Raw genomic sequence first — 23,463 nt, forward strand, 5'->3', positions numbered from 1 at the left:
GACTTGCCAAAACTATACTTTGTATAGTTAAGAAGAAATTTGTGGAGTGGTTGAAAAACGAGTTGAAATGACTACAACCTCAGTGTATGAAAACTTCCGATTTCAACTGTATTTCGGTTCATTCCATTTGTGACAACAGGGTGTACTGCTGTTTATTGCATTATAGCTGTAAACCATAAACTGTGTGATAAAGAAAGTGATTGGAAAGTAAGCTGAAGTGACATATCAATGTACAACACGTTTAGACCATCCAGATATGGGAGGTCATCAAGTTTTCTGGTATTTGTTTGCAAGAATAAAAAACAAGAGATAAAATATTAGCAAAGACATATTTACAAACGCTTAAACAATAAAATACAAATGAGTACATTACATTCTTAAAACCTCCACATTAATCAAATATGAAGCATATATTAGCACACACAGTACATCACTGAGAAATTAATAAATAAAAAATAATCGATATGCAGGAGATACAAACAACACAACAGCTATATATTTTTCTTTATAAAATACACATTATATCAATCTCTCCAAAATACATATTTCATCATACAGTACAGCTAGTTATTATCGCAATTATACATAAGCGCTACAGCGAACAGACAACATGATGAGACAACATTCTTTTGTCCAGATGAGGAATTGCAGCCAAATGATCTTGCCCCATACACTGGGCAGTGCTTGCTTCTTCTCTCTGGATAAATGGAGGCTACAAAAAGCACAAAGGTCCCAGGACAGCTCTGAGGTCTGTGTCTCAGTGATCTCCCCTTCCCTCTGCACTAACGTCCCTGAGGGGCAACAGCTCCAAGTCCCCTCTATGGATCTCTGTGCTCCCCCATACTCGTACCTCCACCTGAGTGACAGACATGGGAAAAAAAGCAGAAAATACCAGGCTGTAATTACAGTACACAACATTGGTCTCACACACTGTACTGTGGCCCTGTAGTCTTTTTTATAAGTCTTGACTGACATCAACTGGCCAGGCGGTGAATTACAATGATTATGTCGAATGACTTGTCTTGTAGTTAACATAAAGCAGCAAATGTACTCGGTGTGTATTACGGTTGAATGGCGGGAAACCGGTTACCGAGATTTACCGCCCAAAATCACTACCTTTTCCCAGAATAAATAACTACAAGAAACCGGTAAATTATAATAAATGATTTATATGAACAGCATAATAATTCATTTACGAGCACTCAACACCGGTTGAATATGGCCGGTGTCAGTAAACGTCGGCAAAAAAAACGTAATTTAATTGTTGCCAACAGCACAGTTAGTCACCAACGCTCTGGATAACATGAAAACAACCTAACCAGCTCTGGTAGGGCGAGTAAAGTGGTCACTCATTTATGTCTGGAAGTAGCTAGCAAGCTAGCCAATGTTAACTTGGGTGCTTGACTGCCGTTGTAAAGTCAGAACACCCTACTCCTCGGCCCAAGCGTCCAGTACACTCTGAATTTAGAGCACTCCAGATTGAATTTAAGAACACACCCGAAGTAGTAAAATGTCTAACTAGTAATTTGTTATGCTAACTAGCTTGCAAGAGGTTGCATAGCAACAGCATCAACTTCCGGTAGATCGGAGAAGAGCTAGTACTCTCAACTGAAAGGATACTATTTGTTTACAGTATACTAAAATGAACTAATAGTATATAGTATGTTAGTATGGGTATTCAAACACAGCTCTACTCATCCCAGGGTTTGTCTTTATTTGAATATTTTCTACATTGTAGAATAATAGTGAATACATCAAAATGATGAAATAACACATGTATCATATAGTAACTAAAACTGTGTTAAACAAATCAAAATACAGTATATTTTGTATTTGAGATTCTTTAAAGTAGCCACCCTTTGCTTAGATGACAGCTTTGCACACTCTTGGCATTCTCAACCAGCTTTTTGGCTGCTTTTCCTTCACTCTGCGGTCCAACTCATCCCAAACCATCTCAATTGGGTTGAGGTTGGGTGCGTCATCTGATGCAGCACTCTATCACTTTTTTTGGTTACTAAATTATTCCATATGTATTATTTCATAGATTTGATGTCTTCACTATTATTCTACAATGTAGAAAATAGTAAAAATAAAGAAAAACCCTTGAATGAGTAGGTGTGTCCAAACTTTTGAATGGTACTGTTTGTGAGAAATTATGTTAGCCATAATAGCTAGCTAGCCTTCAATATTCTGCTCAAGAGATACGCAAAGTTGTACGATTTCAGGACAAGCTACTTACTTGTGACAACACAGGAGGTATACAGGTCATCCCTCCTACAGTGAAGTTACAGGTACACTTGCAGGGCATCAAACAGGCAGCCCTGGTTAGGGTCACGTAAACGTTTCCTGGAAAGATCACACCTTTGTAAAACTAACACATTATTGGACAAATTACTCTCTAGCTCTAAAAAGGATGAGCTGTTGGCTTCACTAGATCTGTTGCCTACATCAGCTCAGTGGCCAGTCTAACTGCTACCTGCTGAGCTCTACTCACCATCCTGCAGGTGTGGATGAATCAGCCCCAGCTTGTTGCAGGTGGTTGCAGTGCTGTCTTTGGTGCCCTGAGTCCAGCTGAAGGAGCTGCTTGAGTGATGGTCAGGGAATGAGTCAAGCGTTCTCCTGGTCATGGTCCGGTTTTGCTGGGAAAATGGCCATCCAAAAACACTCACTTTAGGAGGTTTTACTAATAACTTGAGACATGGAGTGCAGGTTATGCAATAGTTTTGAGGAAGTATTTTGTGTGGACTGCAGAGTACGATTCCTCAGTCTTACAGTAAAATAAACAGGTCTAGATTACAATAAATCGGGCACCAACTTTTTAAAATCGTATTATTTTTTCCAAGGGATTCAGGTCGCCTATTTCTTGGACGGCCAGGAAGACCTGATTTCCCCTGTAACATAAATGGGGCCTTGCATTTACATAGATCCATTATATACTGTACACTGCATTCTAAATGATTCAGTTACTGTTTCTAATTTGGATCAAAAGACACAATAAGCCTCCTTACTGGTAGTCCACACTGACCTCTCACTCCCTTAGCTCCAGGCATACCTTGTATCCCTGCAATGAGCATGATAGATTTAGATGGAAACCATGGAAATATACCCAACAATAGACATTAGAATGCCAAATGGTTACTTACTCTCTTTCCAAACAGATCCTGAAAAATAAAACAAACAAACATTGACCAAACAAGACTTCAAAATGTCATAATTGTAGCAAACTTACTGGAAAAAACTGAAAAGGTTTGTGAAATATTGACAAAATACATACAGGTTGACCAGGGAAGCCCTTTTTCCCAGGTGGACTGCGCGGACCAATGTCTCCCTATAAATTACCAATGCATTGACATAAACTGATAAGAAATATTGTTCTGATACTGTTATCAAAATGTATCAGGATATGATTCCATTAAAACAACTAATATAGAAAAGAGATACCACAAGCTAACCTGTATGCCTTTTGAACCTAGCCGCCCTTCATTCCCTTGCAGTCCTGGATTCCCCTAAATAAAAGAAGACAGAAATATAATCTGCTGCCTAAATGTGAGGTGTTGTTGATTGATTTTCAACTTTATTCCAGCATACTTTAACTCCACGTGGTCCAATATGTCCCTGTAGGCCTCTGACCCTGAGAGGAGAACAGATATAAAGGAGCGATGATATGGCAACATAGAAAACGAATACTGTTCTTTTACTCTATAACATAGGTGTTATTGAATATTGAGACCTATACAGCACCTTTGAGCCATGCTGGCCAAATGTCCCCTTCTCTCCTCCAAGCCCTGGAATACCCTACGCAAAATAGCAATACTAGAGAGCTTGGTTATCAAGCATATGAAAAATGCCTGAGAACATAGACAGGGATTTACAATCAACCATGAATGTAAAGGTTTCAAATGTATTGGTTTACCCTTTGCCCCATTGTCCCTGCAGGTGCTTGTTTTCCTTTAGATCCATGATTACCCTTGACAAAACATTGGTGGAAGGTTCTGAATGTAAACCATGGCAAAATAAAGAGTTTTGGCCAAATAGCTCTATGTGCATGCACTAAAGAGTACCTTCGTTGGGTATCTCAATTGGTCAAACACAGGTCGTACCTTTGACCCTGGTGCTCCATGACCACCACTCAATTCAGTTCGTCCAATTTGACCCTGTAACATGAATCATTAGAGTAAGGATGCATCAAATTCCAACATACTGTATACTTATATTGTCTCCAAAACACTATGATTAGGTCTGTATTTCACTCACCATCTTACCTGGCATACCAGGCCTCCCAGGGGTGCCTCTGTAACCAATATCACCCTGGAGACGAATCAAATCGAAGGAAGATCTTTTAGATAATATGTGCCGTTTTATTTCTGGGGGCAACTGGTTGACAAATGAATAAAGATTTTACTTGGGCACCAGACAATGCTTACATTATCTCCTTCGTTTCCTTCAACCCCCAACAATCCATCCAAACCAGCAAGTCCCTGTGATATCAACCCAAACAAAAGATAGAATAAACAACGTCCCATCAATAGGATCATCATCACAACATGGTTTATTGCATCTCCGTGATAGGATCATGCAGCTGTAATTGGGTGTCATAGTCAATGTGGCCTATAGGGATACTTGCTGGCTTTCCAGATCTTCCAACTGGTCCATCCGGTCCCAATGGGCCTTCTCCCTATAAGCAAGAGGAGGAAAATGTGGCACATAATAAAAGTTCAAATGTAACCATTAACTATTCGCTTAAATAGTGGTGGGGGAAAATGGTTTGGTAGAGTGTACAGCAAGCATTGAAAGAAAGAACTGATTAAACTCACCGGTTTGCCTCTTGACTTACCTTGACTCCTGGCTTTCCTGGTTGCCAGTGATTCCTCTACTTCCAGAATCCCCCTGTTGAAAAATAAGTACACCATGCTTAGTCAATATGTTCCATTTTATAATTTTAGAAACGACTGAATGTTAGTTTGTAGCAAAGAACAGAACAATACTCACACTCTTCCCAACTGGACCTTGAATCCCTGTTGCTCCACTTTTCCCCACCATTCCCTAAGACATGTAATCATCAGCAAGTGTTGAATATGGATTTAAGTACAGTGCATATGGAAAGTAGTCAGACCCCTTCCCCTTTTCCAGATTTTGTTATGTTACAGCCTTATTCTAAAATGGATTACATTTTTTTTTGCTAATGTTTAAAAAATACTTTATTTACATAAGTATTCAGACCCTTTGCTATGAGCCTCAAAATTGATCTCAAGTGCATCCTTTTTCCATTAATCATCCTTGGAGTCCACCTGTGGTAAATTCAATCGATTGCACATCATTTGGAAAGGTCCCGCAATTGACAGTGAATGTCAGAGCAAAAACCAAGCCATGAGGTCAAAGGAGTTGTCCGTAGAGCTCCGAGACAGGATTGTGTCGAGGCACAGAGCTGGGGAAGGGTACTAAAACATTTCTGCACCATTGAAGGTCCCCAAGAACACAGTGGCCTCCATCATTCTTAAATGGAAGAAGTTTAGAACCACGAAGACTCTTCCTAGAGCTAGCCGCCCGGCCAAACTGAGCAATCGCGGGAGAAGGGCATTGGACAGGGAGGTGACCAAGAACCCGATGGTCACTCTGACAGAGCTCCAGAGTTTCTCTGTGGAGATGGGAGAACCTTCCAGAAGGACAACCATCTCTGCAGCACTCCATCAATCAGGCCTTTATGGTAGAGTGGCCAGATGAAAGCCTCTCCTCAGTAAAAGGCACATGACAGCCCGCTTGGAGTTTGCCAAAAGGCACCTAAAGGACTCTCAGACCATGAGAAGCAAAGATTCTCTGGTCTGATGAAACCAAGATTGAACTCTTTGGCCTGAATGCCAAGCATCACGTCTGGAGGACACCTGGCACCATCCCTATGGATGGCGGGGAGACTAGTCAGGATCGAGTGAAAGATGAACGGAGCAAAGTACAGAGAGATCCTTGATGAAAGCCTGCTCCAGGAGTGAGTGCTCAGGACCTCAGACTGGGGCTTAGGTTCACCTTTCAACAGGACCATGACCCTAAGCACACAGCCAAGACAACGCAGGAGTGGCTTTGGGACAAGTCTCTGAATGTCCTTGAGTGGCCCAGCCAGAGCCTGGACATGAACCCAATCGGAAATAGCTGTGCAGCGATGCTCCACATCCAACCTGACAGAGCTTGAGAAGATCTGCAAAGAAGAATTGGAGTTTCTCCCCAAATAATATGCCAAACTTGGAGTGTCATACCCAAGAAGACTCAAGGCTGTAATCACTGCCAAAGATGCTTCAACAAAGTAAAGGGTCTGAATACTTATACTTATGAAAATGTGATATTTCCAATACACATATATTTAATACATTTGTAAAAAGAAAAAATAAACTGTTTTTGCTTTGTCATTATGGGGTGTTGTGTGTAGATTAATGAGGAAAAACAACTATTTAATCTATTTGAGAATAAGGCTGTAACATAAGAAAATGTGGAAAAAGTCAAGGGGTCTGAATACTTTCCAAATGCACTGTATATCACAAGCCACTAGGCACACACTAATTGAATCAATGTTGTTTCCACTTAATTTCAATTAAATTACACTGAAACATGGAATGTTTAATTGATGTCTGTGGCCAGTGGGAAGTATACGCGTTAGGAGTGCCAAAGAGCCTGAAAAGGCATATAACAGCATAAGAAACATCTGAACTGTAAAATATTACCCGTAGTCTGGTAGATCCGGAATTCCCATCAGATGCAGTTCCTCCAATGGGTCCCTAGAGGACAGGGATCATGGTCAAACCACATACAGTATGTGTGTGACACCTCTGAGTATATTAGACACAGGACCATTTCTGGCACAGGACAATGGGATACAATGGGGTCCATGTGTTCCATCCATTCCCCTACCCCCAAGATGGCCTTGAAGTCCCTAAGTGAAGAAAGACATGTTCCATTCCATTCCATTTTTCTCGAGTTTTCACTTGAATTCTGGCCCTCTAGTGGTAATATCAGCATGTGCAAGTGAGGCAAGACAGCACCCTGAAGTAAAAGTTTCACCTTCAGCCCTTTCAGTCCAGTGAGTCCTGGAATTCCTGGCATCCCCTGTGTGATTCAAATCCAAGGGTCAGATGAAAATACAATACCTCAAACATACTGACTGGAAAACAACTGGAGGTCTGGATATCTCAATTGTAATATCAGGTCAATTCTTCACCAAAAATAGGATTGATGGTGATTTAAAAACAAATTATACTGAGACAATGACAGGAAGCTGTATAGACAGAATAAGAAGAGTAGTTACACAGGAACCTTAATACCAGGTCTCCTTCAGCTCCTCTCTTTCCTGATTTTCCAATCTCTCCCTGTAGACAAGGCAGACACATTGAGCCACAGTCAGATAAGAATTATCCATCAAATTAAACAGACTATTTCCACTTACAAAAGGGCCTGGCAAACCAGAAAATCCCCCTCGACCATCTCCACCCTGTGAAACCCCCCTTCCCCCCCAAAACATCAGTACGTCTCACACAACAATTCTAAACAAGTACGATATGCAAAATGACTCCACAAATGAATGTCAAAAGTAAGCGCAAACAATTTTCAGTACTTTATCGCCTCTAGGTCTATCAACGCTTTGTCCACCGGTAGGACCTCTGTCACTCTGCAAAGACAGATAATGAATATACAAGAGTCAATCTGGATACAAGGTGTTGGGGAATAATCAGAATTAGTTGATAACATAGGTAAGATGTTTTATATTCATCATGTGTTTGTAAGTTACTTCTCATCCGAATGTGTTTGTATAATACTGTGGCGGGGGTTGCAGTATCTGTTCTCTGTCAAGACTAAGTTATTTGGGCCGGAGAGAGGGGAGAGGTCAAGCGTGTGTCTCTTGGCTCCACAATGTCTGTGTGCCAGTCAATGTGTCTCTGTGATCTTGTCAAGATAGGATGGATTTGATATATGCCTGTTGATATGAGGATTTGTTTAGGTTCTGAGTTTGATAAAATAACATAGTTTAGGAGACAAAGCTGAACGATAAATTATGCCAATGCTGTCTGGCTATGTGTGTCCTTGCTATAAAGGATCTCAGTTGCAATGTGTAAGGGACTCTCAGAGAATTAATTTATAGACACTGAATTGATCTGAGAGTCACAGGGTTGTGATGGAGCTCATATAATTAAAGATGGACTTTGTGATAACTAACTCTGACTTGTGTGTGGTTTGCTCTCATGATTTGGTAAATACAGGAACATTTCCACGACAAAGGATACAAGGTAAAGTATGCTAAAGTATGCTAGCTTCACTTCCAGACTGCTCTCACCTTAGGCCCATCTTTTCCTTGCTTACCATTCTCCCCAATTATTCCATCATAACTCTAAAACAGATGGGTAAATTACCATTATATCAGGATATGGTGATCTGAACAGGTGTAATAATATTTCATCCCATCCCATTACAGTACTGCGTGTGACCAGATCAAAGAGGTTCCACTTACTCTGGTTCCAGGAAATCCAGGTGTGCCCACTGGTCCAACATTACCCAGCAGCCCTGATGCCCCTCCTCTGCCTTTAAAGCCTCCTTTACCTGGAGGCACAGGTCCTCCCTGCCCATCAGAGAGGACAAGTAAATGAATACACAGTGAGGGGATGGAAGGAGGTAAAATGCAGGTGCAAGCAAATAAACAGAACTGTCATGTCTGACAGGAGAGTGGGGTCACATAAAATGAAGCAACTAATACATGTAGTAATGTTAGCCATGTGCCTAATGTCCACTCACCTGGTCCCCTTTAAATCCTGGGTCACCCTTGTCACCGCTCTTATATACTTTGATCCCCTAGAGGAGGAAGGTAAATATGGACAGACACACAAACAGCTACAGGTTAACTGATGGTTTGATATGGACGGGAATATGAATTAGTTAGAAAACCTGGCCAGAACTTTATCAGAGTTAGTAAAGGTTCAGTGTCAGGATGAAACGGCTAATGAAGTATCATGGAATTGTTACTTTGTGAGACAAAGGTACATGTCCTTATAGTGTACATTGAACAAAATTATAAACGTAACATGCAACAATTTCAAAGATTTTACTGATTAACAGTTCATTTAAGTAAATCTGCAAACCCACAGTTTCATCAGCTGTCCCTTCCGGGTGGCTAGTCTCAGACGATTCCACAGGTGAAGAAGCCAGATGTGGGGGTCCTGGGCTGCTGTGGTTACACGTGATCTGCGGTTGTGAAGCCAGTTAGGGGTACCGCCAAATTAGAGAAATTAACATTAAATTCTCTGGCAACAGCTCTGCTTCCGGCACCGACAGAGATGGCCGCCTCGCTTCAAGTTCCTAGGAAACTATGCAGTATTTTTTTTTAGGTTTTCAGATGTAAATTTTTTTTTTTTAGGTTTTCAGTATTTTTTACATTGGTACCCCAGGTAATCTTAGGTTTCATTACATACAGTCGGGAGGAACTACTGAATATAAGAGCAACGTCAACTCACCATCATTACGACCAGGAATATGACTTTCCCGAAGAAGATCCTGTGTTTTGCCTTCCACCCAGGACAATGGATCGGATCCCAGCCGGCGAATCTAAACAACGTTGCCATAAAAGGGGCAAACAAAGCGGTCTTCTGGTCAGGCTCCGGAGACGGGCACACCGCGCACCACTCCCTACCATACTACTCGCCAATGTCCAGTCTCTTGACAACAAGGTTGATGAAATCTGATCAAGGGTTGCCTTCCAGAGAGACATCAGAGACTGTAACGTTCTTTGCTTCACGGAAACTTGGCTCACTCGAGAGACGCTATCGGAGTCGGTGCAGCCAGCTGGTTTCTTCACGCATTGCGCCGACAGAAACAAGCATCTTTCTGGTAAGAAGAGGGGCGGGGGGGTATGCCTTATGATTAACAAGACATGGTGTGATCATAACAACATACAGGAACTCAAGTCCTTCTGTTCACCTGACTTCCTCACAATCAAATGTTGACTGCATTATCTACCAAGGGAATTATCTTCGATTATAATCACAGCCGTATATATTCCCCAACCAAGCAGACACATCGATGGCCCTGAACAAACTTTATTTGACTCTTTGTAAACTGGAAACCACATATCCTGAGGCTGCATTCATTGTAGCTGGGGATTTTAACAAGGCTAATCTGAAAACAAGACTCCTTAAATTCTATCAGCATATCGATTGCGCAACAAGGGCTGGTAAAACCCTAGATCATTGTTATTCTAACTTCCGCGACGCATATAAGGCCCTGCCCCGCCCTCCTTCTGGAAAAGCTGACCACGACTCCATTTGGTTGCTTCCAGCCTACAGACAGAAACTAAAACATGAAGCTCCCGCGCTCAGGTCTGTCCAACGTTGGTCCGACCAATCTGATTCCACGCTTCAAGACTGCTTCGATCACGTGGATTGGGATATGTTCCACATTGCGTCCAACAACAACATTGACGAATACGCTGATTCGGTGAGCGAACCCACAGCAACTATTAAAACATTCCCAAACCAGAAACCGTGGATTGATGGCAGCATTCGCTTGAAACTGAAAGCGCAAACCACTGCTTTTAACCAGGGCAAGGTGACCGGAAACATGACCGAATACAAACAGTGTAGATATTCCCTCCGCAAGGCAATCAAACAAGCTAAGCGTCAGTATAGAGACAAAGTAGAATCGTCGCGGACCAGGATGTCTTGCTCCCAGACAGACTAAATAACTTCTTTGCTTGCTTTGAGGACAATACAGTGCCACTGACACGGCCCGCTACCAAAACCTGCGGACTCTTCTTCACTGCAGCCGACGTGAGTAAAACATTTAAACGTGTTAACCCTCGCAAGGCTGCAGGCCCAGACGGCAACCCCAGCCACGTCGTCAGAGCATGCGCAGACCAGCTGGCTGGTGTGTTTACAGACATATTCAATCAATCCTTATCCCAGTCTGCTGTTCCCACATGCTTCAAGAGGGCCACCATTGTTCCTGTTCCCAAGAAAACTATGGTAACTAAGCTAAACGACTACCGCCCCGTAGCACTCACTTCCGTCATCATGAAGTGCTTTGAGAGAATAGTCAAGGATCATATCACCTCCACCCTACCTGACACCCTAGACCCACTCCAATTTGCTTAACGCCCCAATAGGTCCACAGACGACGCAATCACAATCACACTGCATACTGCCCTAACCCATCTGGACAAGAGGAATACCTATGTGAGAATGCGGTTCATCAACTACAGCTCAGCATTTAACACCATAGTACCCTCCAAACTCGTCATCAAGCTTGAGACCCTGGGTCTCGACCCTGCCTTGTGCAACTGGGTACTGGACTTCCTGACGGGCCGCCCCCAGGTGGTGAGGGTAGGTAACAACATCTCCACCCCGCTGATCCTCAACACTGGGGCCCCACAAGGGTGCGTTCTGAGCCCTCTCCTGTACTCCTTGTTCACCCATGACTGCGTGGCCATGCACGCCTCCAACTCAATCATCAAGTTTGAGGACGACACTACAGTGGTAGGCTTGATTACCAACAACGACGAGATGGCCTACAGGGAGGAGGTGAGGGCCCTCGGAGTGTGGTGTCAGTAAAGTAACCTCACACTCAACGTCAACAAAACAAAGGAGATGATTGTGGACTTCAGGAAACAGCAGAGGGAGCACCCCCCTATCCACATCGACGGGACAGTAGTGGAGAGGGTAGTAAGTTTTAAGTTCCTCGGCGTACACATCACGGACAAACTGAATTGTTCCACCCATACAGACAGCGTTGTGAAGAAGGCGCAGCAGTGCCTCTTCAACCTCAGGAGGCTGAAGAAATTCGGCTTGTCACCAAAAGCACTCACAAACTTCTACAGATGCACAATCGAGAGCATCCTGTTGGGCTGTATCACCGCCTGGTATGGCAACTGCTCCGCCCACAACCGTAAGGCTCTCCAGAGGGTAGTGAGGTCTGCACAATGCATCACCGGGGGCAAACTACCTGCCCTCCAGGACACCTACACCACCCGATGTCACAGGAAGGCCATAAAGATCATTAAGGACAACAACCACCCGAGCCACTGCCTGTTCACCCGCTATCATCCAGAAAGCGAGGTCAGTACAGGTGCATCAAAGCAGGGACCGAGAGACTGAAAAACAGCTTCTATCTCAAGGCCATCAGACTGTTAAACAGCTACCACTAACATTGAGTGGCTGCTGCCAACATACTGACTCAACTCCAGCTCACTTTAATAATGGAAATTGATGGAAATTGATGTAAAAAATGTATCACTGGCCACTTTAAACAATGTCACCTAATATGTTTACATACCCTACATTACTCATCTCATATGTATATACTGTACTCTATCATCTACTGCATCTTGCCATCTTTATGTAATACATGTATCACTAGCCACTTTAAACTATGCCACTTTTATGTTTACATACCCTACATTACTCATCTCATATGTACAATGCCTTGCGAACATATTCGGCCCCGTTGTACTTTGCGACCTTTTGCCACATTTCAGGCTTCAAACATAAAGATATAAAACTGTATTTTTTTGTGAAGAATCAACAACAAGTGGGACACAATCATGAAGTGGAACGACATTTATTGGATATTTCAAACTTTTTTAACAAATCAAAAACTGAAAAATTGGGCGTGCAAAATTATTCAGCCCCCTCAAGTTAATACTTTGTAGCGCCACCTTTTGCTGCGATTACAGCTGTAAGTCGCTTGGGGTATGGTCTCTATCAGTTTGCACATCGAGAGACTGAAAGTTTTTCCCATTCCTCCTTGCAAAACAGCTCGAGCTCAGTGAGGTTGGATGGAGAGCATTTGTGAACAGCAGTTTTCAGTTCTTTCCACAGATTCTCGATTGGATTCAGGTCTGGACTTTGACTTGGCCATTCTAACACCTGGATATGTTTATTTTTGAACCATTCCATTGTAGATTTTGCTTTATGTTTTGGATCATTGTCTTGTTGGAAGACAAATCTCTGTCCCAGTCTCAGGTCTTTTGCAGACTCCATCAGGTTTTCTTCCAGAATGGTCCTGTATTTGGCTCCATCCATCTTCCCATCAATTTAACCATCTTCCCTGTCCCTGCTGAAGAAAAGCAGGCCCAAACCATGATGCTGCCACCACCATGTTTGACAGTGGGGATGGTGTGTTCAGCTGTGTTGCTTTTACGCCAAACATAACGTTTTGCATTGTTGCCAAAAAGTTCAATTTTGGTTTCATCTGACCAGAGCACCTTCTTCCACATGTTTGGTGTGTCTCCCAGGTGGCTTGTGGCAAACTTTAAACGACACTTTTTATGGATATCTTTAAGAAATGGCTTTCTTCTTGCCACTCTTCCATAAAGGCCAGATTTGTGCAATATACGACTGATTGTTGTCCTATGGACAGAGTCTCCCACCTCAGCTGTAGATCTCTGCAGTTCATCCAGAGTGATCATGGGCCTCTTGGCTGCATCTCTGATCAGTCTTCTCCTTGTATGAGCTGAAAGTTTAGAGGGACGGCCAGGTCTTGGTAGATTTGCAGTGGTCTGATACTCCTTCCATTTCAATATTATCGCTTGCACAGTGCTCCTTGGGATGTTTAAAGCTTGGGAAATCTTTTTGTATCCAAATCCGGCTTTAAACTTCTTCACAACAGTATCTCGGACCTGCCTGGTGTGTTCCTTGTTCTTCATGATGCTCTCTGCGCTTTTAACGGACCTCTGAGACTATCACAGTGCAGGTGCATTTATACGGAGACTTGATTACACACAGGTGGATTGTATTTATCATCATTAGTCATTTAGGTCAACATTGGATCATTCAGAGATCCTCACTGAACTTCTGGAGAGAGTTTGCTGCACTGAAAGTAAAGGGGCTGAATAATTTTGCACGCCCAATTTTTCAGTTTTTGATTTGTTAAAAAAGTTTGAAATATCCAATAAATGTCGTTCCACTTCATGATTGTGTCCCACTTGTTGTTGATTCTTCACAAAAAAATACAGTTTTATATCTTTATGTTTGAAGCCTGAAATGTGGCAAAAGGTCGCAAAGTTCAAGGGGGCCGAATACTTTCGCAAGGCACTGTATATATTGTACTCGATACCATCTACTGCATCTTGCCTATGCCGTTCTGTACCATCACTCATTCATATATCTTTATGTACATATACTTTATCCCTTTCACTTGTGTGTATAAGGTAGTAGTTGTGGAATTGTTAGGTTAGATTACTCGTTGGTAATTACTGCATTGTTTGGAATTAGAAGCACAAGCATTTCGCAACACTCGCATTAACATCTGCTAACCATGTGTATGTGACAAATACAATTTGATTTGATTTGATTCGCTGGACATTCCTGCAGTCAGCATGCCAATTGCACCTCAAAACTTGAGACATCTATGGCATTGTGATGTGTGACAAAACTGCACATTTTAGAGTTGCCTTTTATTGTCCCCAGCACAAGGTGCACCTGTGTAATAATCATGCTGTTTAATCAGCTTCTTGATATGTAACACCTGTCAGCTGGATAGATTATCTTGGCAAAAGAGAAATGCTCACTTACAGGGATGTAAACAAATTTGTGCACAACATTTTTGAGATATAAGCTTTTTGTGCATATAGGACATTTCTGGGATCTTTTATTTTAGCTAACGAAACGTGGGACCAACACTTTACATGTTGCGTTTATATTTTTATTAAGTGTAGTTTGACAAGTGTTGACATGATTACTTATACTTAAGACTTAGATATCAACTCAATAGAAAATATAGAAATTGCTTTATGTAATCTTACTGGGTCACCTGCAGGTCCAGTTTTTCCTGGGTTGCCATTTGGTCCCTGATATAAGAGGGGGAAAAACAGTGTCACGCCCTGACCGTAGATTGCTTTGTATGTTTCTATTTTTAGTTTGGTCAGGGTGTGATGTGGGTGGGTATTCTATGTTGTAGGTTTTCTTTTTCTATGTGTTTGGCCTGGTATGGTTCTCAATCAGAGGCAGCTGTCTACCGTTGTCTCTGATTGAGAGCCATACTTAGGTAGCCTGTTTTCCCATTTTGAGTTGTGGGTGATTATTTTCCGTTTCAGTGTTTTCACCATACGGGCCTGTTTCGGTTTTCCTTTATTCTCTTGTTCATTTGTATTCAGTGTTCAGTTTATTAAAGGCATCATGAACACGTACCACGCTGCACTTTGGTCTACTCCTTCTTCCACCAATGAAAATCGTTACACAGAGGCCAAGTTTATGAATTACTTTTACAGCATAATTGGTTTAATAAAATACATTTATCAATACTCACATGTTACTTGTACATTTAGTGTGTGCTTACATTAAGCCCAGGGAGTCCTGGTTCTCCAATATCCTCCTCATCACCTGCGTCCCTCTATTTAAAAACATGAAGGATTGCGTAATATTGACTCATGTCGAATACAAGCACAATTTATGAAAATATGAATGACAATTGCTTTTAAAAATACATTCTTCAGCATTAATTGATACTTACGCAATCCCCTTTTGGATCTGCAGACCCATCTGCACCTGTTTTTCCCTGTAGACACATCCAAAACCTATTGATCCTCTACATTCATTGTGAGGTAAATCTGGAGAATAAATGGGACTTGATCTTCTACAATGGTTTTCAGATGGCCTATGATCACTGACACAGATGTATGGGCATATTCTCTTGTGACTAAATGTAGCATGATCAAATCAATGAGAGTGAGAAAAAACTATATGATCCTACCTGTCGTCCATGAACGCCAGGGAATCCAACAATCCCTTCAGGACCTGGCTCTCCCTGGAATAAAAAACAAAAATATTAGTTGTGAAAAAGTACATATACATTGTACAGTGGGGAGAACAAGTATTTGATACACTGATGATTTTGCAGGTTTTCCTACTTACAAAGCATGTAGAGGTCTGTAATTTTTTTATCATAGGTACACTTCAACTGTGAGAGACGGAAAAAAATCCAGAAAATCACATTGTATGATTTTTAAGTAAATAATTTGCATTTTATTGCATGACATAAGTATTTGATCACCTACCAACCAGTAAGAATTCCGGCTCTCACAGACCTGTTAGTTTTTCTTTAAGAAGCCCTCCTGTTCTCCACTCATTACCTGTATTAACTGCACCTGTTTGAACTCGTTACCTGTATAAAAGACACCTGTCCACACACTCAATGAAACAGACTCCAACCTCTCCACAATGGCCAAGACCAGAAAGCTGTGTAAGGACATCAGGGATAAAATTGTAGACCTGCACAAGGCTGGGATGGGCTACAGGACAATAGGCAAGCAGCTTGGTGAGAAGGCAACAACTGTTGGCGCAACTATTAGAAAATGGAAGAAGTTCAAGATGACGATCAATCACCCCCGGTCTGGGGCTCCATGCAAGATCTCACCTCATGGGGCATCAATGATCACGAGGAAGGTGAGGGATCAGCCCAGAACTACACGGCAGGACCTGGTCAATGACCTGAAGAGAGCTGTGACCACAGTCTCAAAGAAAACCATTAGTAACACACTACGCCGTCATGGATTAAAATCCTGCAGCGCACGCAAGGTCCCCCTGCTCAAGCCAGCGCATGTCCAGGCCCGTCTGAAGTTTGCCAATGACCATCTGGATGATCCAGAGGAGGAATGGGAGAAGGTCATGTGGTCTGATGAGACAAAAATATATATTTTTAGTCTAAACTCCACTCGCCGTGTTTGGAGGAAGAAGAAGGATGAGTACAACCCCAAGGACACCATCCCAACCATGAAGTATGGAGGTGGAAACATCATTCTTTGGGATGCTTTTCTGGAAATGGTACAGGACGACTGCACCGTATTGAGGGGAGGATGGATGTGGCCATGTATCGCGAGATCTTGGCCAACAACCTCCTTCCCTCAGTAAGAGCATTGAAGGTGGGTCGTGGCTGGGTCTTCCAGCATGACAACGACCCGAAACAAACACAGCCAGGGCAACTAAGGAGTGGCTCCGTAAGAAGCATCTCAAGGTCCTGGAGTGGCCTAGCCAGTCTCCAGACCTGAACCCAATAGAAAATATTTGGAGGGAGCTGAAAGTCCGTATTGCCCAGCGACAGCCCCGAAACCTGAAGGATCTGGAGAAGGTCTGTATGGAGGAGTGGGCCAAAATCCCTGCTGCAGTGTGTGCAAACCTGGTCAAGAACTACAGGAAACGTATGATCTCTGTAATTGCAAACAACGGTTTCTGTACCAAATATTAAGTTCTGCTTTTCTGATGTATCAAATACTTATGTCATGCAAGAAAATGCAAATGAATTACTTAAAAATCATACAATGTGATTTTCTGGATTTTTGTATTAGATTCCGTCTCTCACAGTTGAAGTGTACCTATGATAAAAATTACAGACCTCTACATGCTTTGTAAGTAGGAAAACCTGCAAAATTGGCAGTGTATCAAATACTTGTTCTCCCCACTGTATATCTGGATGTAAATATCAGGGGTGGGGTCAATTCAGCTTTCAATTCAATAAGTTGAATTCTCACCTGAAGGCCGAGTGGCCTAGCTGACCTGATTGGCCCTAATGACAGACAGAGAGATTAGAAAGGGGAGTTGACATGTGGCTCAATACCTACAATATCATGCTCAAATGTGTCCTTACTGGTGCTCCATTGACTCCTGGTAACCCTTTTGGCCCTCTTGGCCCCATTTTGCCCTGAAAATGAGATTAATAGGTTTGTATAGGTAGCATGGGTGACATTAATTTCAGAGCATGATCCAAATGAGAGTGAAGCAGGGTCACTTACAGGGGGGCCACCGATGTCTCCCTTCAGAACCAGAAAAGCCTCTTTCAAGACAGTGCAGACATTTTTCAGAAGACTGGTAAATCTGTTTGGGAAATGTTGGTGAAAACTGTGTTACAACTATTTTAATACACAGAAAGCTGTGACACTCACAGGAGGTCCAGATGTTCCTGGGAAGCCCAGTTGTCCTCTGGCTCCATGTATTCCCGACAGCATGAAAGAAACCACTTAAACACTAAACATACTTCAACATGTTCAAATTTAACATGATAAACCATTATAAGCCACTGATGGACAATGTGATGAAATGGCAATATCCAAAAGTAGTTATTATATATCCAGTGATCCCTATGAGGCCTCGGTTTCCTTTATTCCTCTGACCACAACAAAATAATCAAGTTAGAATGAATGTTGAAACACAGTATGAACTTCAAATGAATTCCTCAATGTGTTATCGGGTTGCTCACTAAACTGAGACGATATTAGTTAGAATGAAAATTAGCTCTGGAACCAGTGATGAAAAAGACTCACGTGTGAGACCATTTTGTTCCATGTAAACAAGATGCTTTGTCACCTTGTCTCCTTTCCGTCCTCTGTTTCCCTGGGGTCCTGGTTCCCCTTCATGACCCTGAACAATACACATAATTACTGTTACAAGCAATTGATGGTAAAACTTACTGGTATGAAAGAAAAGTCTAGCGTACATCCCTTTTCTTCATTGGTCATTGCATGGATTTCTTGCACAACCAACCAGTGGAAAGCATGACGACATACTGCAGCTGGCACTGCTGAAATTTCTAGTCGCAATGAAAACCTTCATAGTCAGAGTATTACCTTTGCCCTGCTTAAAACATTTACTTAGATGAGTTTCTGTCATCTGTCCATTGATATGTAATGTGTTTGTATGGGTTAATCTATGAAACTTCAGAAGTCCTAGTCATTCTTACCCACTCACTCAGCTCCCCTTTGCTCCCCTTCTCTCCTCTGTAACCCTGCAGACCCTGTTAATAAAAGTAGAGAGCTCTGTCAAGTCAACTACACTGACACTGGAACAGTCTCCATTTATTGATGTACAGTATAACACATCTTCAGTCTTTGTGCAGGTGTCTTACCTGTTCCCCATGTGGTCCTGGAGTGCCATCAGAATCTATGCAATCAATCCCATCATTCCCAGGTCTTCCTGGAGGCCCGGGCATCCCTGGTGGTCCAGGACCCCCCTGGATACAGACACGGGTGGAAGGAGATGGGGGAATTCAGTCTCAAACTCTGTGTGCTCAAACCTATAGCTAATGATAATGGCAGGCAACATGCAGCCCAAGGGTCATGTGGGGACCAGTTAAAAAATGAAAGTGGGGCCTCCCGGGTGGCGCAGTGGTTAAGGGCGCTGTACTTCAGCACCAGCTGTGCCACCAGAGACTCTGGGTTCGTGCCCAGGCTCTGTTGTAACTGGCCGCGACCGGGAGGTCCGTGGGGCGACGCACAATTGGCCTAGCGTCGTCCGGGTTAGGGAGAGTTTGGCCGGTAGGGGTATCCTTGTCTGATCACGCACCAGCGACTCCTGTGGCGGGCCGGGCGCAGTGGTTGCCAGGTGCACGATGTTTCCTCCGACACATTGGTGCTGCTGGCTTCCAGGTTGGATGCGCGCTGTGCGGCTTGGTTGGGTTGGGTTGTGCCCGTACGGGAGTTGTAGCGATGAGACAAGATAGTAGCTACTAACAATTGGATACCACGAAATTGGGGAGAAAAAGGAGGGGGGGAATAAATAAATAATCAATTAAAAATGTGAAATTCAATTGTATAGTAAGTAGTTAATTCCATGTAAACATCTGCTGTTCTGCCCTTGAGCAAGGCAGTTAACCAACAACTGCTCCTCGGGTGCTGATGAAGTGGATGTCAATGAAGGCAGCACCCTGCCCCTCTCTGATTCACACATTTCGGTTGAATGCATTCAGTTGTAGGTATCCCCTTTCCCTTATGATGGAATACATTTCACTTGATATGCTGCATTGTGTTTACAATAAACTGTGATGTCAACTATTTTGGTATACAGAGGGTTCATTCACTACACTGCCACCTAAAGGGCACATCCTCCAATAACATGGTCTAGAAATGACTGATATCAAGTATGAGATGAGATCACCTACAGGCCATGTTGCAACAAGCTTTCTGTAGAATTAATTTTTCTGTAAGGGAACAGTAAACACCACATTTTCAAGAATTATAAAGAAATCAAAGGTCTGGATATATAATCAACAGTTTTATGCTGAAATATAATCACATTTTCTGAAAGAACAACAACTAAAATATATCTGCGAGCAGCAATGAACGGGGTTCACAGGATGACAGAAAGGACACAAGATCAGTTGGATAACAAAGGAACTATCTTCCTATGTGTAATCAGTGAAAGCATTACCATGTTTATCTCTCAATACCGCAAGGATGGCGGAAGTGAAGTTTAGTCTTGTAGGTTGGTTATCTTTGAATGTAGAAGGTAATGATTCTTAGAGTCATTCTTAATGTATTAAGTTAATTTATAAATATATATATATGTATATATATATATATATATATATATATGCGCAAGCAGCAGGATGTCCGGTTCCTCATTTTCCCAAATAAAAATATCCACGTTTCCCTATGTGCAGACAACACAATAGGGCAACAATACGGTATGTGATTATACCGATGTACTAATCATGATATTTCACATTGTTCATCTGGATAATTTAAATGTAACATTCATTTGCATGAGACAAATTCCACTTAATCACTAGTTATTGCTCTAGTATCCTATGGTGCCACTGGTGCCAATGACATCTATAGTGCCACCAACTGGTCTGGTGCAGCCATCTATGGTTGCAGTGACTTTCTATTGACAGTGACTTTCTAAGGACATAAACTGTACATAAGGTACATAAGAAATGTCATGGCCCCATGTCCATCGGTTCAGTTCTTGGTGCTAACTAGTGGTGTAGCGTGGCTGACTTCGAATGCAGCAAAGTTGGCCACTGAGTCTATATACCAAATCTGTGGTCAACCGGGTTCACGAGGAGAAGATTTTTAAAGTATTTTTAGCATTAGCAAATGTGCTAACGTGCATCTATAGGTACTGTGCAGCCATATTTGAATGCAGAAACTACTTTTTCTCAAAACCGAGACTGATGTAATGAGTCTAAATACAAAATCCTCTTCACCTTAGGGACGTCCATGATAGTGATGACAGGTTGATAAGCCACTGTGGAGTGGATTTACAGTGATTTAATTGGACACATTACATCTGATTGGGCCTACATTCCACATTTGGAATAATTTGGTCCAATGGTTCATGAGAATATTTTTTTGTATTGTTAGCATATTTTAGCATATAAACGTATGTGCTAAATTGTCTACTGGTATAGTGTGGTCATCTTCGAATGCATCAACGTTATTTTATCAAACTCTTTAGGAGCTATTGTGATGAGTCCAAAGAATACATTTGAAGTGAATAGTCAATTTAAGCATTAGTATTACATAATCAAAAGGTGAATTGTGAATAGATTCCTTATTTTTTAAGATATCAATACCAATCGTAACATGGTTCACCATGGTAATGTCTTTGACGGCCCTAAAATGTTTCAAGTTCATAGGCCATTGTGGAGTGGATTTACTAAGGATTTAAATGGACACGTAAAATCTCCTGATTTATCAATATCTCAGCCATCTCTTAACCAATCCCTTGGCTTTTTAAACATATATGTATCATGGGCCAACATACCGAATGATATATGGTACCGAATGGTGTTGGCTAGGAGTATGCGGCAACGTAGGCATTTGGAGGAACGTGTCATCAGTCCAGTGAAACCTGGGCCGGCTCCACGTATCTGGCCTCCAGTGCGCCTCCCCAGTCCGGTACGTCCTGTGCCTGCTCCTCGCACGCGACCTGAAGTGCGTGTCACCAGAGCTTCCGGCGACGGTCCCCAGTCCAGAGCATCCGGCGATGGCCCCCAGTCCAGAGCAGCTGGCGACGGTCCCCAGTCCAGAGCAGCTGGCGACGGTCCCCAGTCCAGAGCAGCTGGCGACGGCCCCCAGTCCAGAGCAGCTGGCGACGGTCCCCAGTCCAGAGCAGCTGGCGACGGCCCCCAGTCCAGAGCAGCCGGCGACGGCCCCCAGTCCAGAGCATCTGGCGATGGTCCCCAGTCCAGAGCAGCTGGCGACGGTCCCCAGTCCAGAGCAGCTGGCGACGGTCCCCAGTCCAGAGCAGCTGGCGACGGCCCCCAGTCCAGAGCAGCTGGCGACGGCCCCCAGTCCAGAGCATCCGGCGACGGTCCCCAGTCCGGAGCATCCGGCGACGGTCCCCATTCCGGAGCTTCCGGCGACGGTCCCCAGTCCGGAGCTTCCGGCGACGGTCCCCAGTCCGGAGCTTCCGGCGACGGTCCCCAGTCCGGAGCTTCCGGCGACGGTCCCCAGTCCGGAGCTTCCGGCGACGGTCCCCAGTCCGGAGCTTCCGGCGACGGTCCCCAGTCCGGAGCTTCTGGCGACGGTTCCCAGTTCGGAGCTTCCGGCGACGTTCCCCGGTCCGGAGCTTCCGGAACCTCCTGCGACGGTACACGGTCTGGAACCTCCTGCGACGGTACATGGTCCGGAACCTCTAGTGACAGTTCCACAGTTGCAGCCCCAGACGGTGAGGTCAATATCCACCAGGTAGCTTCTTACGAGTAAACATCAGTATATTCCACATGCATAGGTCCCTTCTTTTCAGATGGGAGTGCCAGTTGGTGTCTGTGGTATGTGTTAGTCCTGCTTTGTTCATGTGCAGGGAAGGACAGAGTGAGGGGAGACGTGAGGTTTTATACAGGCAGGGCATCACTGAGGAGGCAGTGTCATCCATAGAAGCCTTGTCAATGACGTGGGCTAGGATAAAGGATGGCCACTGAGATGGCTAGACTCAGCCTGCCTGTGTCCACACACCTTGGCTGGTTAAGACAAGCCATACAGCACCACCACATACAATATGATGATGGTTCTCCATTGATTTTAATATTCACTCTTTGGTTAGGTCTGCACAATTAGAGCTCTGTCTATCAGGCAGACAGATTTTGATTAATGTTAAAAAAAAGAACAAATATCTTATTAATAGCTTCAAATGTTAAGAGATATTCATTTGATTCAAATTGGGGGAAAAATCCAATAACGCTTTGAATGCATCGTAAAACCGTTAAATTATCAAGAACAATAACAGTTCAAATAAAACAAGTTAATTCATTTGTAAGATGATATAACTATTACTCCACCAGAAGATATGACCAAGCATACAGTACATCACCAAGTCATTTTCTCTGATTAGTCCAATCAAGCCAAACTTATTTTTGTGCCATTGAACTTCACATTGAGCCAACCTACAGTAAATACTGCACAATTTAAGCACTTTCCCCCCAATCCTCTCTTCCTCAAAACAAGTGTAAATATTGGACTATAAATTGCACCTTCCTGTATTACACTTATGCTCAAATGTTTATTCTGTTCTACTGAGACATTTACTTTATGTTTGTTTCTTATCTTTTCTTATTTCTTATTGTTGTTGCGTTGTCGAGAAGGAACCTGCAAGTCAAGTAAGCGTTTCATTGGACGGTGTACCTACGACTAATACAAACATGAAACTTGACCTTCCTCCCTGGTGCATCCCTCTTTTCCCCGGGGTGAGAGGAAGACTGGGGCCGATGTGAGGAAATTAGCACAGGGGT

The 23,463-nt window shown here is 43.1% G+C and overlaps 1 protein-coding gene across 7 annotated transcripts; it reads right to left on the reverse strand.

The window, feature by feature from the left end:
• Positions 1 to 317: 317 nt before the first annotated feature.
• On the reverse strand, positions 318 to 18,486 carry LOC118945817 (collagen alpha-2(XI) chain). 7 transcript variants are annotated; one of them, XM_090231593.1, is made up of 25 exons: positions 18,275 to 18,486; positions 17,747 to 17,828; positions 17,602 to 17,655; positions 17,486 to 17,520; positions 15,712 to 15,765; positions 15,472 to 15,516; positions 9,115 to 15,351; positions 8,767 to 8,823; positions 8,486 to 8,593; positions 7,045 to 8,365; positions 6,708 to 6,761; positions 4,990 to 5,043; positions 4,835 to 4,887; positions 4,425 to 4,675; positions 4,255 to 4,308; positions 3,914 to 4,154; positions 3,742 to 3,795; positions 3,589 to 3,631; positions 3,453 to 3,506; positions 3,275 to 3,328; positions 3,144 to 3,161; positions 2,816 to 3,061; positions 2,495 to 2,639; positions 2,240 to 2,346; positions 318 to 856 (listed from the first exon to the last, which is right to left on the reverse strand). In XM_090231593.1, the coding sequence occupies exons 3-7, from the start codon at positions 17,647 to 17,649 to the stop codon at positions 15,294 to 15,296; spliced, it is 240 nt and encodes a 79-aa protein (XP_090087719.1). In that variant the 5' UTR covers positions 17,650 to 17,655; positions 17,747 to 17,828; positions 18,275 to 18,486; the 3' UTR covers positions 318 to 856; positions 2,240 to 2,346; positions 2,495 to 2,639; positions 2,816 to 3,061; positions 3,144 to 3,161; positions 3,275 to 3,328; positions 3,453 to 3,506; positions 3,589 to 3,631; positions 3,742 to 3,795; positions 3,914 to 4,154; positions 4,255 to 4,308; positions 4,425 to 4,675; positions 4,835 to 4,887; positions 4,990 to 5,043; positions 6,708 to 6,761; positions 7,045 to 8,365; positions 8,486 to 8,593; positions 8,767 to 8,823; positions 9,115 to 15,293. The 7 variants fall into 7 exon arrangements, with proteins under 7 accessions (XP_090087719.1, XP_090087713.1, XP_090087718.1 ...); XM_090231587.1 differs by lacking the exons at positions 15,472 to 15,516; positions 15,712 to 15,765; positions 17,486 to 17,520; ... (1 more) ...; positions 17,747 to 17,828; positions 18,275 to 18,486 and having other exon boundaries at positions 7,045 to 7,349; positions 9,115 to 9,213; positions 9,483 to 15,287; XM_090231592.1 differs by lacking the exons at positions 15,472 to 15,516; positions 15,712 to 15,765; positions 17,486 to 17,520; ... (1 more) ...; positions 17,747 to 17,828; positions 18,275 to 18,486 and having other exon boundaries at positions 3,914 to 3,967; positions 4,101 to 4,154; positions 9,115 to 15,287.
• Between the last annotated feature and the right edge of the window lie 4,977 nt (positions 18,487 to 23,463).

This window comes from Oncorhynchus mykiss, chromosome 4, assembly GCF_057628025.1.
Source record: "Oncorhynchus mykiss isolate SJ-2025 chromosome 4, ASM5762802v1, whole genome shotgun sequence".
Taxonomy (NCBI): Eukaryota; Metazoa; Chordata; class Actinopteri; order Salmoniformes; family Salmonidae; genus Oncorhynchus; species Oncorhynchus mykiss.

Excerpts from the sequence above, each read along its gene's own strand:
- LOC118945817 (XM_090231587.1), bottom strand. The coding sequence starts at position 9,590 with ATGGCAACGTTGTTTAGATTCGCCGGCTGGGATCCGATCCATTGTCCT. Across the intron at positions 8,824-9,114 it reads AAGGGACAGCTGATGAAACT|GGGATCAAAGTATATAAGAG; the intron begins GTGGGTTTGCAG and ends TTCCTCCTCTAG. Across the intron at positions 8,594-8,766 it reads CAGGATTTAAAGGGGACCAG|GGAGGACCTGTGCCTCCAGG; the intron begins GTGAGTGGACAT and ends TCTGATGGGCAG.